Below are 12,785 nucleotides of genomic sequence, written 5' to 3'. Positions count from 1 at the left end.
CCTTAGTTGCTTAAACGGTTTAAACAAGTTCTCAAAATCTTTAACAAAACAGTACAGTTTTGAATAATATTCAATTCTCAATAAATAAAACATGGTTGGTTCCGGGGGGGGCACTTACATTGACGAGTGAATACCATGCGCGACCAAAAAAACACGTAAAAATGATGTCTTTTCAAGGTAAGGCATGTTACGTACGTAACGTAATAATGGTGTCAAAATCACTAAAATATTGAAAAAAGGGTATTTATTTTGCTATGAAAGCTACGTGTTCAAGGTCAAATTTGCGGGGGTATATAAGAATTAAATGTTTTTAGAAAGGATGAACTTTTTGCCCCAACAGCTAGTCAACACTACGTGTTTAGATTCCGATTTGTGCGAGGTGTAGGAGGGGCTGTACATGTAGGTAAAGGAAAAACCGACATCCGTGACATATAAAAATTAAAATATCGCTGTGCTTGTTTAGGGATTCAATTCAGTGAATACTTGCCAAAAGAATCGTTTTGTTTCCAATACTTCTTAAGGGTAGGGTTTCACAAGCCAATACTTCTTAAGGGGTGCATTTTTAGAATATGGAAAATACGTGTTTAGGGTGCTTTTGGAGACCATATGGTCGCGCATGGTATCCACTCGTGAATGGAAGTGCCCCCCTCCCTGGGTGTTGGTTAAACTGTTAAACTACTAATGTAAGGATCATTATAGTAAGCCACATTGTATATATGGACCATTTCATCGGCAAACCTTTTTTTCTTCTTTTTTTACTATGCAACCCATTGTAATGTAAGATGGTTATATTGTAATTTTCCTATTTTGTCTATTTCCTTTAATGTGTGTTTCAAGTTCTTCAGCTGTTTTACATTTCTGTTCCGTCCAGACTCGAGTTCATTTGCATTTCTTTTTAGCACTTCCCTTGCAGTCTGATGGGTTTATCTATATTCAGTTTTCATCTACACTGCAAAAACTCCGGTGTTGATTTAACACCATCCCAGAATCCATATATGTCAACTTAGGAGAAGTATTGAAACAACACTAGTTTGGAATCAAACCGATGCTGTTTTAATACTAATTGGTGTTGCATAAACACCTAACTGGTGTTATAGACCAAAAAAGAAATTGGTGTTGTTTGTTTAAAACTTCTCTGGTGTGGACATATATGGATGCCCGGCTGGTGTTAAATCAACACCAGAGTTTTTGCAGTGTACACTGAATTCCTTTCCTCGTTCTCTTTTGTCATCTTCATTTCCTCTATCATTCAGGTGTTCCACTCACTCCATCCCTCAACTGTCTCTTCAGTTTCCATTTCCATAATCACCCAGACACATCTTCATCTCCTTACTCCTATTGGTTTATCTTATGAATTGGGTTCTTACATTTTAGTTCAATCCTTCCATTTCTTTTATTTTGATTGGTTGACTTTACTTGATTTGAATATGTAAATTATTATTGTGATCTCAAGTTTTACTGAGGCAAAATAGCAGTGCACTACCAGACTTCTTCGGTATCTTGTCGAAGTTTGCGTCTTCTTCCAGTTTCTCTTATTTCCCTTTTGGTTGATTGGATTTGCTGCTTTGAACTTCTATTATTTCCTACCCCTAAACTTATATAATTTTAAGACAAGAATTGTCGCCGAAGCCACTCCCAGTCCATAGCAACAAAGTTTATTTTCAAGGTTGTTAATCTATTGCTGTCACCGCAGTCCGAAGCCACTCCCACAGCAACAAAGTTTTTTTCTGTCAAGGTGGTTCCTCTATAGGAAAGCAGTCACCGAAGCCACTCCCATAGCAACAAAGTTTATTGTCAAGATTGTTCCTCTACTGTCTGCTTAAGAGGAGAGTTGTCATTAAGGCCACTCCCATAGCAAAAACCTTTATTGTCATGGTGATTCATTTTTTTCTCCGGTTAGGAGAGCTGCCATGGCAACAAATCCCATATAGTCATGTTGGTTCCTCGGTTAAGAGCAGAGCTTCCACCGAAGCCACTCCCATAGCAACACAGTTGTCATGGTGATTCCTCTATTGACTGTCTTATAGAAGAGCTGTCATCGATGCCACTCCAATAGCAAGAATGTTTACCGTCAAGATAGTTCCTCTATTGTCTTGTTAGGATGAGAGCTGTCACCGAAGCCACTCCCATAGCAACAAAGTTTATTGTCATGGTGATTGCTCTATTACAGAGATTGTATTCACAGCAGTAGGTACAGGTCATACTCTCGGTGCAGCCTGGGGTACATTCGTTTCGTTCATTCGTTCCACAGCTCCGAACCACCGTGGTGCCAGTGACAGTAACAGTTTTCTGAGTGACAAGAAGAGAAGAGAAGTGGGCTTGGGATGAAAGCATGGGCGGACATCATGCCCCAAACAACAAATTATCGTCGAACACCATCGTCAATTATACAGGGGCCGCGGAACCGGGGGGGGGGGGGGCTGGAGGCTTCAGCCCCGACTTTTTTTTTCCAAAACCATGTACACAAACGCAAAAATGACAATACGATTGTGATTTTTTGCATGCTCAGCCCCCCCCCCCTTTGAAAACCGCTCCGCAGCCCCTGTGAAAGCATGGACCCACAAAACATTATTAGGCCCAAAACAACATATTATCGTCGAACACCATCTTCGATGGTGTACCCGAATCAAAAATATTTATGTCGAATGTTAAGTCATCGCAGAAAAAAAGAAAGCAGTACAATAAAACAAAATAAAACAAAATATTAGGTTGATTAACATAAACCCAACAACTATTGCTTCAAAGAAAATTGCATGTAAGACGAATGGAGATTTCTGATATTCAGTCGCTATGCTCTTTTGCTTACCCGCCTCATTTTGAATTTTTCTTCAAACTCTTTATGCTGTTTGTAATAATAATAATAATAAGCATTTATATAGCGCCATCTTTCTAGAAATATTCTATTCCGAGGCGCGTTGTTATTATTATTACCCCGGCTTTAGCTCGAGCTGCCTGTCAGCGCTCATGCATTCAAGGAATTAATCCTGCTGGGTACCCATTCACCTCACCTGGGTCGAGTGCCGCACAGTGTGGATAAATTTCTTGCTGAAGGAAATTACGCCATGGCTGGGATTCGAACCCACGACCCTCTTTTTCAAAGTCAGAAGACTTATCCACAGGGCCACAACGCTCCACATGTATCCAAGAAATATTCTAATTGACGTATACAGGTTAGGTAACATGAACAAGAAATGCATTAAGTGTTTGGAGAATCATTCAAAAAGGCGACAGGTATAGCGTTCGTGTTGGAAGCAAAACATCTACATGAACACTTTAAGCGCACTTTTGGGAACATTAAAAAAAAAGAAGGCTTTCGGTTTGAAATATCAAGAAGGTAAAGATTAAGTAATTTCCGGTGGCCCTAGACGATATCATCTTCTAAAATATTGAAATTCTTTTGATCCATTAACTATACTATGTTTCTTGATTCATCTTTAATGCACTCTAACTCTAAGAAGGATTGGTCATATTAGAAAATGACTTAGTCGATATAACCAGACCGAAACTATTATTGGTTGAGATTCGCAAAATTATTATCACCATTATTTTTGTTGATTGCAAATCTTGCTATCATTACAGGGACATTCGGACACACATTCATCTCTGGGTTAGTTGCCAATACTTTTTAAAATAGTAAATCAAGTGTGTCCACTTTCCCAGAATTTTTAACTAACCTGTAAGTTGTTTAAAATATGAACATACCACCTGTTGGTTAAACAAAGTTGCATGCAAAATTGAATCGGGATTTTTGTAACCAATAGTTGATCAGTTCATAATTTAACAAAATTTGTGGTTAAACATTACACTGTAAAAGCGCTGTTTAAAAATTTAAGCACGTTGTTAAAGTCCGTCACTGTAACAACTACTGTTTAAACTTTTAAAACAATTGTTTAATTTTTTTAAACAAATTGTGTTAGTGTTTGGTTTTAGTTTTAAAAATTACACAAAAGATTAAACAAGTTGTTGTTAGAGTAATGTCAGCCTGGAGTACCCCGTTAAACATTGTGCTATTTTTTTCACTGTGTATGAGATGTGGAACTCACCCTGCAGAAATTGTTTGGTAGAAACGATGACCCCGGGCATGTGGTTGATATTCCTTCCGGGTCAAATGGATCTCTGCACTCGTCCCCTTCGCAGTTGTAACAGTTGATACCACATACAGCTGCAGAAGGGTTAAAGAGTAGGGATTGTTAATTGCAATGCGAATTCACAGAAAAAAAAAACTTTATTTTTTTTTTACACAACTCTGTATCTATTTAACAAAACAAAGTTTGATTATTCAATAATTAATTTTGAATGAATACTTTTAGAACTGCAAAAACAACTACTGCAATATTTATACAGTAAACAGTGTTTTATTTAAAAAACAAAGCGGTTTTATTGTATTATTTCTATCAATGTAAAACGTTCTCAGAATCAGTTATCAAGCAATTTTAGGGCCCGTTTCATAAAGGAGTTGCAACTGTTGTAACTTTGCCATTACGGAAACTACCATGGAAACATTATATGATTGGCTGCTGAGCCCTGTTACCATGGTAGTTGACATAATGGCAAAGTTAAAACAGTTGCAAGTCCTTTATGAAACAGGCCCCTGGTTTTCCTTGACTCCTAATGTCATTATATTGTTAATAAGCGAAAACACCTAGGCCTGTTGCATAAAACTTTTTACCTGAGAAAACTCAGGTTGTTTTTACCGGAGTTTTTGCCCTGTGTTAAAGTCAATGGCAGAAATCAGACAAACCTTAGTTTTCAGTTTTTACCAGAGTTTTCTCAGGTAAAAAAGTTTTATGCAACAGGCCTCCTGTTGCATAAAACTTTTTAAAAAATCTTTTTTTTAGTCATTAGACTACAATTACTAAGTACTATACCATGTAGAGATGATACAGTGATGATAGATTCACAACAACAATAATAATAATTATAATGACAGCAACAATAATATTAATTATAATAATAATGAATTATAATAATCACGATGAAGATATTAATGATGATTGTGATAAAATATCATGATGATACTGATGATGAATGATGTTATGATGATGATGATGGTGATGGTGATGATGAGGATGATGATGATGGTGATGATGATGATGATGATGATGATGATGGTGATGATGATGATGATGATGATGATGGTGATGATGAGGATGATGATGATGATGGTGATGATGATGATAATGATAATGATGATGATGATGATGATGATGGTGATGATGATGATGATGATGAGGATGATGGTGATGATGGTGATAATGATTATGATAATGATGAGGATGATGATGATGATGATAATGATGAGGATGATGATGATGATGATGATGATGATGAGGATGATGATGAGGAGAAGGAGGAGGAGGAAGAAGATGACCTCATTTACGGTAATAATGATAGTATTAATTACCACGATTAAATTTATACTACTAACCTGAAATCACCGTTATGAGAGTGGTCCAAAATAAAACTGACTTCATGGTTTCTGTTTGCATCGTGGCCCTGGCTTTAAGGCTGAAATCAAAATTGAAAAAAAAATCATCTTCTGATGGGATTCGTAACACAAAAGTTATCGATTAATCGCTACAAACACCAATGACCAATTAAAATCATTGTTGCATGCGCGTTTTGCTCATTATAGACTGACTTGGAAGCAATCGACATTGTCCTTTCAAATTAGCGATTTATCGCTAACCTTTGTGTGACGTGGTCCTGGTGTCTTCCTCATCATCCAACACGAATATCAACACATTTCTTTGTTCATGTACTTCTTAAGTCGTCAACTGGCTTCGCATTCCCTTTTTTCAACAAACTTCTCTCATGTTTATGAGAAAGTCGTCATTGTAGTAGCTCATTTTTAGACTTTTTTCAACTTTCATCATTTATTTTATAATATTCTTCAGAAAAGACCTTTAACTCTGAAGTCATTATGAACTGTCAATCTTTTCTTCCAACTTCATCATGTCCATTGCCATGTAATCTACCAGCACACTTTTTTGTATCATCTATCATGATCTGAGGAATGAAAGCACTAGCGTACCTGGAAGAGGGAGGGGGCAGGGGATAGACCCCCCCTTGAGAAGCAAAATTTCAATAATTTGTAATGTAATTTTTTTTTTTGGCTTGTCATTTTTTTTTTGGTAAGAAATCCTCTTGTGTTTTTTTTTGCTTGTCAATTTTTTTCGTGGACGAAGTATACTCCAGAAAATTTGTCCCCTTTTGGAAAACGCTGCTGAATGAAAGTTTCATTGGTTGGGAGCAATAACGCACCAAACATTGTTTACGCCATCCTTCAGCTTCTTCTGCAAACTGTAAACAGGTTCATGATACATTGACCATTAACCTTGTTGTGTTTCTGACCACCAGATCTTTCTAGCACCATCACCCACCTCTCGGGAGAGGGGCCTGCATGGATGCAGTAATTCACCCTCATCGTCATGGAAACATTGAATTCTCGTTATTTTTAGCCCATTATAATCCACCTTGGCCACCAGCTATTATACAGCACAAAACTCCACTCTTTGAGGAACTTTCTACGTGGAAACTACACTTCTTTGCTTTCATGCACGTTCTCATTTTGTCAAACAAATCACTTTTCTCCAACATCATCTCATTGTATTAATTTTGGAGGATCCTCGTCATAATTTTGGAGCATGCAGTAATTTTGCTTTGTTTTATTGGATCATCTTGTGTGCACTGGATTCATTTTTGTCATCTTTTACGAGTTACTTTTAGTAAGATTTGTAAATGATTTACCGGAATGTGCAATAACTGAACTTAACCCCCCCCCCCACTAAATCCGAGAAGATCGAGCTGCGCCAAGTAAAGCATTCGAATCAAGACTATAGATGTCCGCACGGTAAGTGGAATCACAACTTAAATCATCTTCATACAGCATATGACCCTGTGAATTAACGATGTAAATTTGACAAGCAAAAGTAAAAATAACGAAATTTTGTTTGTTTTTATTTCCGAAATCAGATTTTTAAAAATATACAATATACAAGAGAGATAATAAAATAACGGAGGATCACCCAATTCAGCTGTATTTACAAAATACTGCTGTTCTTCCTTGGTTTCACTACAAAAAATTGAAGGTCGTTTTGGTCCTGAGAAATTTGACTATAAAAAAAGTGTTTGTATACAATTTATAGTAGATCATTTGCCTAAAGTATATCTCCATTTTAAATGTCACATCTACCAGAAATCCAAGGACTGCTATACCCCCTGCAAACGCCCCGCATCTCACTCATGTCTTCATACTCTTTTCGTTTCCAAAAGCACCATCTCGCTAGGAACGTACTAGTGAGTATAAACCCCTATCTGGACAGGTTCACCCATCACACTCGGTCTCCTCCAGGGGCGGATCCAGGATTTGCCAAAAAAATTTCGGAGGAAAATTTAGACAAGCAAAAAAAAAGGTTTTCAAACCACAAATTAAGGAGATTTCGTACCCGACAAAAAATTAACAAGCCCCCCCCAAAGGTAATCATTTTTGTTTAATTTTGCTTCTCAAAAGGTGGGGGCACGTGCCCCTGTGCCCCCCCCCCCTGGGTCTGCGCCTGGTCGTATCATTGTTAACAACTAGCAGGATCCAGGTAATAGTCTATTTAGTTCTATCTATCTACTCGACTTCCAGTTATTTCCCCTTCTTCTGGATCATCTCAAGAAAGCCAGTATATTTGCTCTCTATATAATAATGATAATATATATATATATATATATATATATATACTGCATGCTAGCCTATATTCCTGGGACCAATTTATAGTTTTTATATCATATAGGCTTAACTATTGCTGATATTTTAATATACTTGTGCAATAATTGGAACTTGTAATTTTGGAGGAATGTACATGGGAGTCGGGACGACCTGATATTCAGGCCCCAGGCATTCACCACAACAATACATGTACATGATTATGACCCCGCTGCATGTCTGTCATATAGCATGTGCTTCGATCATGTAGGCGCATATAACTCGACTGACTCATAATTTTATAAACGGTGAATTGAAACCATAACAACTGCTGGAGAACGGAGGTATAAATACATGTATAGCAAAACTTAGAGAACCGAACCTATCCTAAAAATACCCCAACCCGACCTAAACCATGACCTCCACGATCCTTGACCAGATATCACCAGCATATGTGAGCTAGAGGAGTTTATAGTTTCATATATCACACGCAAATAATGTATCAACGATAATAAAAAGTCATAGACTACAAGATGTATTCGATATTGCAACAGCTACCTTTACTTACCTACAGTACCAAAGATGGAGTCTTCAATCGCTATCTACATGAACTGATTAGCTCACCAACCCTCTGGATCGACATCACATCCTATTATGGTGGATAGAAAGTGAATCCTAATTTTTAAACGAACATGGAAAATGAAGGCTCTATTATTATACAGCCAAAGCTATCAGCTTCAGTGGCGGATCCAGAGGGGGGCGCCCCGGGCGCGCGCCCCCCCTATTTTCGCCGGATTTTTTTTTTTTTTTTTTTTTTGATGGTTATATTTACTGGATTGGTACAATGTAGTCAATTTCAAGGGCTAGATCTAGTCAAAACTATATTTTAACTTACGCTCATGGCCTTTGTGTTCGCACAAATGCACCTCTGTCATACTGTATTGCAATATGTAAATTCCGGAATTCCAGGGCGCGCAAGTCGATTGGTTGGAAAGTTGCACCACTTGTAATCGGGAGTTGCAGTGCAGTGACCAGTGTGAAGATGTTGGATTGGATATCATTTTTTCCCGAAATTTTGTGTTTTTTGTAACATGCGTTTGTCCGTCTTTATGACAAATACATGTAAATTGTAAGTAACAGATCGCGAGAGAAAGTGTCAACGATGCGAATGATAATGTCTATCCCCGAGATTATTCTTCACTCAAAGATGAAGCCTTATATCGGGCGCCACGTGCGCAGTATTATCATTCTGCCTTGGTCATGTACGTTTTCACTGAAATGTATAGGTCAGACATATTTGTATTTAATGTAAACTAACTTTTACACTTTCTGGTAGATTCAGAGGCATATTATCCAGGGCGCCCCAACTAAGTTTCGCCGAAGCAATCATTCCAACGAATTATCAAGGAGCAAAATTGTATATTCTCAATCACCAGTCGACCCCACTCCGCGTTTGCTGTGTATAGGCAGCTATTATGTCAGCGTAATTAGGAGCGCAGATTTTATGTGACGGGGGGGGGGGGGTGTGGGGGTTGGGGGTAGAATAAAAATACTTTCGTGCTGGGGAAAAACGTCCCGAGGACACATTGTGTATTGTTAAAAAGTAGAAATTGTGACATTAACCCCCCCCCCTACCCCATTTTTAATGTTTGATAATCTATAGGTATTAAATCTAAAGCGGGACATTCTCATAACATTCCTCCAATCGCGCTTAGGTGATAATGCATTGTACGGCAAAACTTCCTTGAATTAATCATGCATGTCATAGAAATACATTTGGGTGTGATATTCGTTATCAAATTATTTACTGAAGTATTTCACTTACGAAAAACGTATATAATATTTTGTGGCTATGCCCACAGAACCTCGAGACTTGCACAGGCAGCAAACGGATATAGTGCAGAGCTTTAAAAGTATATCCCTTATATATTATAGTGTGAGTAATTAAATTCCACTATTTCGTCTGTTCTTCGTTTGTCTTGCATAAATAAACTTTCCATATTTTCATCTTAAAAAATAAAAGTCATGATTGAGCTCAAAGTTGGCAGGAATAGCTTTGCCCAACAGAAGGCAATCAATACAGTTTACAACATTTACTTTGTTGGTTGGAAAGCTAGTATACATTGATTCAACATGTAGAAAAAACATCAAATTGGAAGCCTATATGAATTCATGGTCTAAACAAGTTGTAATTTCATAAATGAAAAGCTTACAAAATGCCCTCTGAACTCTGTATACCGAAGACGAGCCTCGGTTTATTTTACATTTTCTGCCACTGATAGTTATAACTTATACAATTATGGACTGGATATCAAAGCTCCTTACATGTATTTTCTAGCATTTTATCATTGACCTTATTTAATTATTTGTGGTATAGTTTTAACAAGTGCTTCGTAAAAATTAATTATCTTATGTTAAAATAAATATAAATACAATTTCATCCTGGCTGGTCATAAGTTAAGATGGCAACGCGATGAGAGACTTTGAACGTAAACAATAAAAATGATGAGAATCCCCATAAGAAGCATTATATTACTTTGAGGTTGTGCAGAATGACTGGATTATTGAAGATGATTTGAAAATAATACGAGGGAAAAGGTTGATTACCAGAAGATGATGTCGTTTTTTTCTGTAGTTTGTAACAATTTACTGTGCATTTTGGGGAAAAAAGAACCAAATTTTATGCATGTTGCCATACGACTAAACAATTCTCGTTTGAAACACACAATGTAAATACACAAATGACAATAAACAGAATGGATTATTCGGAACTTATCGATTACAAGTCTCAGTTTCGTATCATTTAAATTTGACGTTTCAATCACACGATGCAAGCAAGTGAAAAGCCTTTGCCAAATGTATATTTTGAATGACCACTTATACGGTTTGTGACTGGAAACCAGCTCCTAAATGAGTCAGTATGTGTCTTTTATTCATGAAGTTACAGTGATTTAAGTGTGCATTTTTCTTCTAAAGGTGCTCTCAAAATACGACTTTTGGACATGATTTTTTGAAAAAGTCCTTGCCGTGGGAGGGGGGTATCCCCCCTCCCACACCCTCCCCCCGCTCGGTCGCTTCGCTCCCTCGCCGCTGGCGCCCCCCCTATTTCAAAATCCTGGATCCGCCCCTGAGCTTACAGCCAAAGCTCGCGTATTACCATAGCCCTTACAGGCGTTATATTCCGTTGTGATAAATGCAAGTAATGTTGTATTGTGTTTTCGAATATTTGTACGACACGTTGGTGTACTCTATATTGACTCTCCATGCTTGGATAATTTGCTTTGTGAAGATAGGTTGCATTCAGATGAATAAGATGAATCATGCACTCATAAATTGGATCATACGTTTTACCCCAGACGTTTTACAGCTCAGCTTCGGTGTTTCGAGCATTCGGTAATATCTATATACCCCGTTTATACATATATATTCGAACGATATGGGATATGGTATATTGGCTTGGGTACCAAAAAGCCCGGGCAAAAAATATATGTACGATGGTCCCGACGATGATACGATCGAAGAGATGGGGCCTGTCCCGGTGTCTGTCTTAAAAAGACTTGCGATTGATCCGATCTCTCTCAGGCTCGTTTTAGTTCCTCCGTTTTTCGGATATATCGGCAACTAGATCAATTAATCGGCAACAGAATCAATTAATTGCAGTATGAAAAGCCAGCAATGTCAACATGTAAATGCATGTTTGCTCAATTTTTTCTTCAAAATATACATGTATATCCATAAATTCGTTAATTTCTTGACAGTTCAGTGCATGTTCTCCTGTGTTTACAAAGGACATTTTGCAAGTTTCCTGTAGAAAAAAATTATGACACTGATGGAACTACGCGATTGATTGGATCAATCGTTTGTAAGACGCGGGCCCAAGGGCCAAAGAGTTGCGATTGATCCAATCAATCGCAACTATGGAAAGGCAAAGTCAACATATGAAATGCATGGTTTGTTTAAAAAAAAGATCTAGATATGAATGTTTATCCATAAATTCATTGATTTCTTGACAATTTGGTGTGTTCTCCTTTGTTTACATAGGATATATTGCAAATATCCTGTAAAAAAATATGACACTGATAGATTATACAAGCTACATGTATGCTTTTGAGTGAATCCCCCATCCCCATTTCCACAGATACTTTTCTTCTATCCTAACTATTATAATTTTTTCTATAAAATATTTTGTATTTTTTATATGTTATTTATCATGATTATCATTAATGTATTGTAAATGTTTGTTAAAATGTATGAAAATGATTTGTATATTTGTTATTTCTGTTGGAAATAAAATCTGAATCTGAATCTGATTATGATATTGGATCATCGTAACACTGTAAGACGGTGCCCGGGACGGGGCTCTGATCTATGCAATCTTAAAAGCGCTAATCGGATACTCGTACAAAAATACTGAATTAGACTAATGATGGGCGGGGATGATATACTCCCCAGGGAGTGGAGGATGTGCACATATTGTGTACGGGAATGACTTATCGAATCCGATGACCGGGGTAATAATAAGTCTGTCAAGTGTGCATCCGATTGATTTAATGGTAATGATTTGCAAATTCGATACAAAACATAATGAAAAGATAGGCCCAGTTCATGACGCAGATGCAGGGCAGTAGTATAAAACTTAATGTACAATTTCGATGTAACAGGTACATACATTTAACATTAAAAAAAATGAAATGTGAAATAATAATAACAGACAAAGTTGGGGTAAATATTAGAAAAAAGAGGAAAAGAATTATTCATACATGCACTAAGTTTGAAAATATTAGTTTGGGGCCATTCTCCATGATAATACTAAAACTTGATAAGCCAACCATGTCATTATATGTCAATATAATATATGGACTTAAACATGTAAAGTGTAGACTTAGAAAGAAGACATTGAAAGCAAAAGAAGAGAAAGCTAGAAGTAAAGAAAAAGAAGGATCTTGAAGAGATGGAATGAAGAGAGAAAAGAGGAGGCATAGAAAGAGGGACTCAGAGAGCGGAGGGGGGGGGGGGGGGAAGAGAGGAGAGAGAGCCGGGGGATCGGAAATAGTGGAGTCATATTATTTCTCCCAAAGATCCACGGTAGTCG

The 12,785-nt window shown here is 37.3% G+C and overlaps 1 protein-coding gene across 1 annotated transcript; it reads right to left on the bottom strand.

The window, feature by feature from the left end:
* Window positions 1–318: 318 nt before the first annotated feature.
* Window positions 319–8,426, bottom strand: LOC121421174. The gene is made up of 4 exons (XM_041615833.1): window positions 8,262–8,426; window positions 5,429–5,508; window positions 4,044–4,162; window positions 319–2,289 (listed from the first exon to the last, which is right to left on the bottom strand). Exons 2-4 carry the CDS (start codon window positions 5,487–5,489, stop codon window positions 2,086–2,088), a joined length of 384 nt encoding a protein of 127 aa, XP_041471767.1. The 5' UTR covers window positions 5,490–5,508; window positions 8,262–8,426; the 3' UTR covers window positions 319–2,085.
* Between the last annotated feature and the right edge of the window lie 4,359 nt (window positions 8,427–12,785).

This window comes from Lytechinus variegatus, chromosome 9 (assembly GCF_018143015.1).
Source record: "Lytechinus variegatus isolate NC3 chromosome 9, Lvar_3.0, whole genome shotgun sequence".
Lineage (NCBI taxonomy): Eukaryota > Metazoa > Echinodermata > Echinoidea > Temnopleuroida > Toxopneustidae > Lytechinus > Lytechinus variegatus.
Note: the sequence above shows the minus strand (reverse complement) of the source record. Positions and strands in the feature narration are given on the sequence as shown.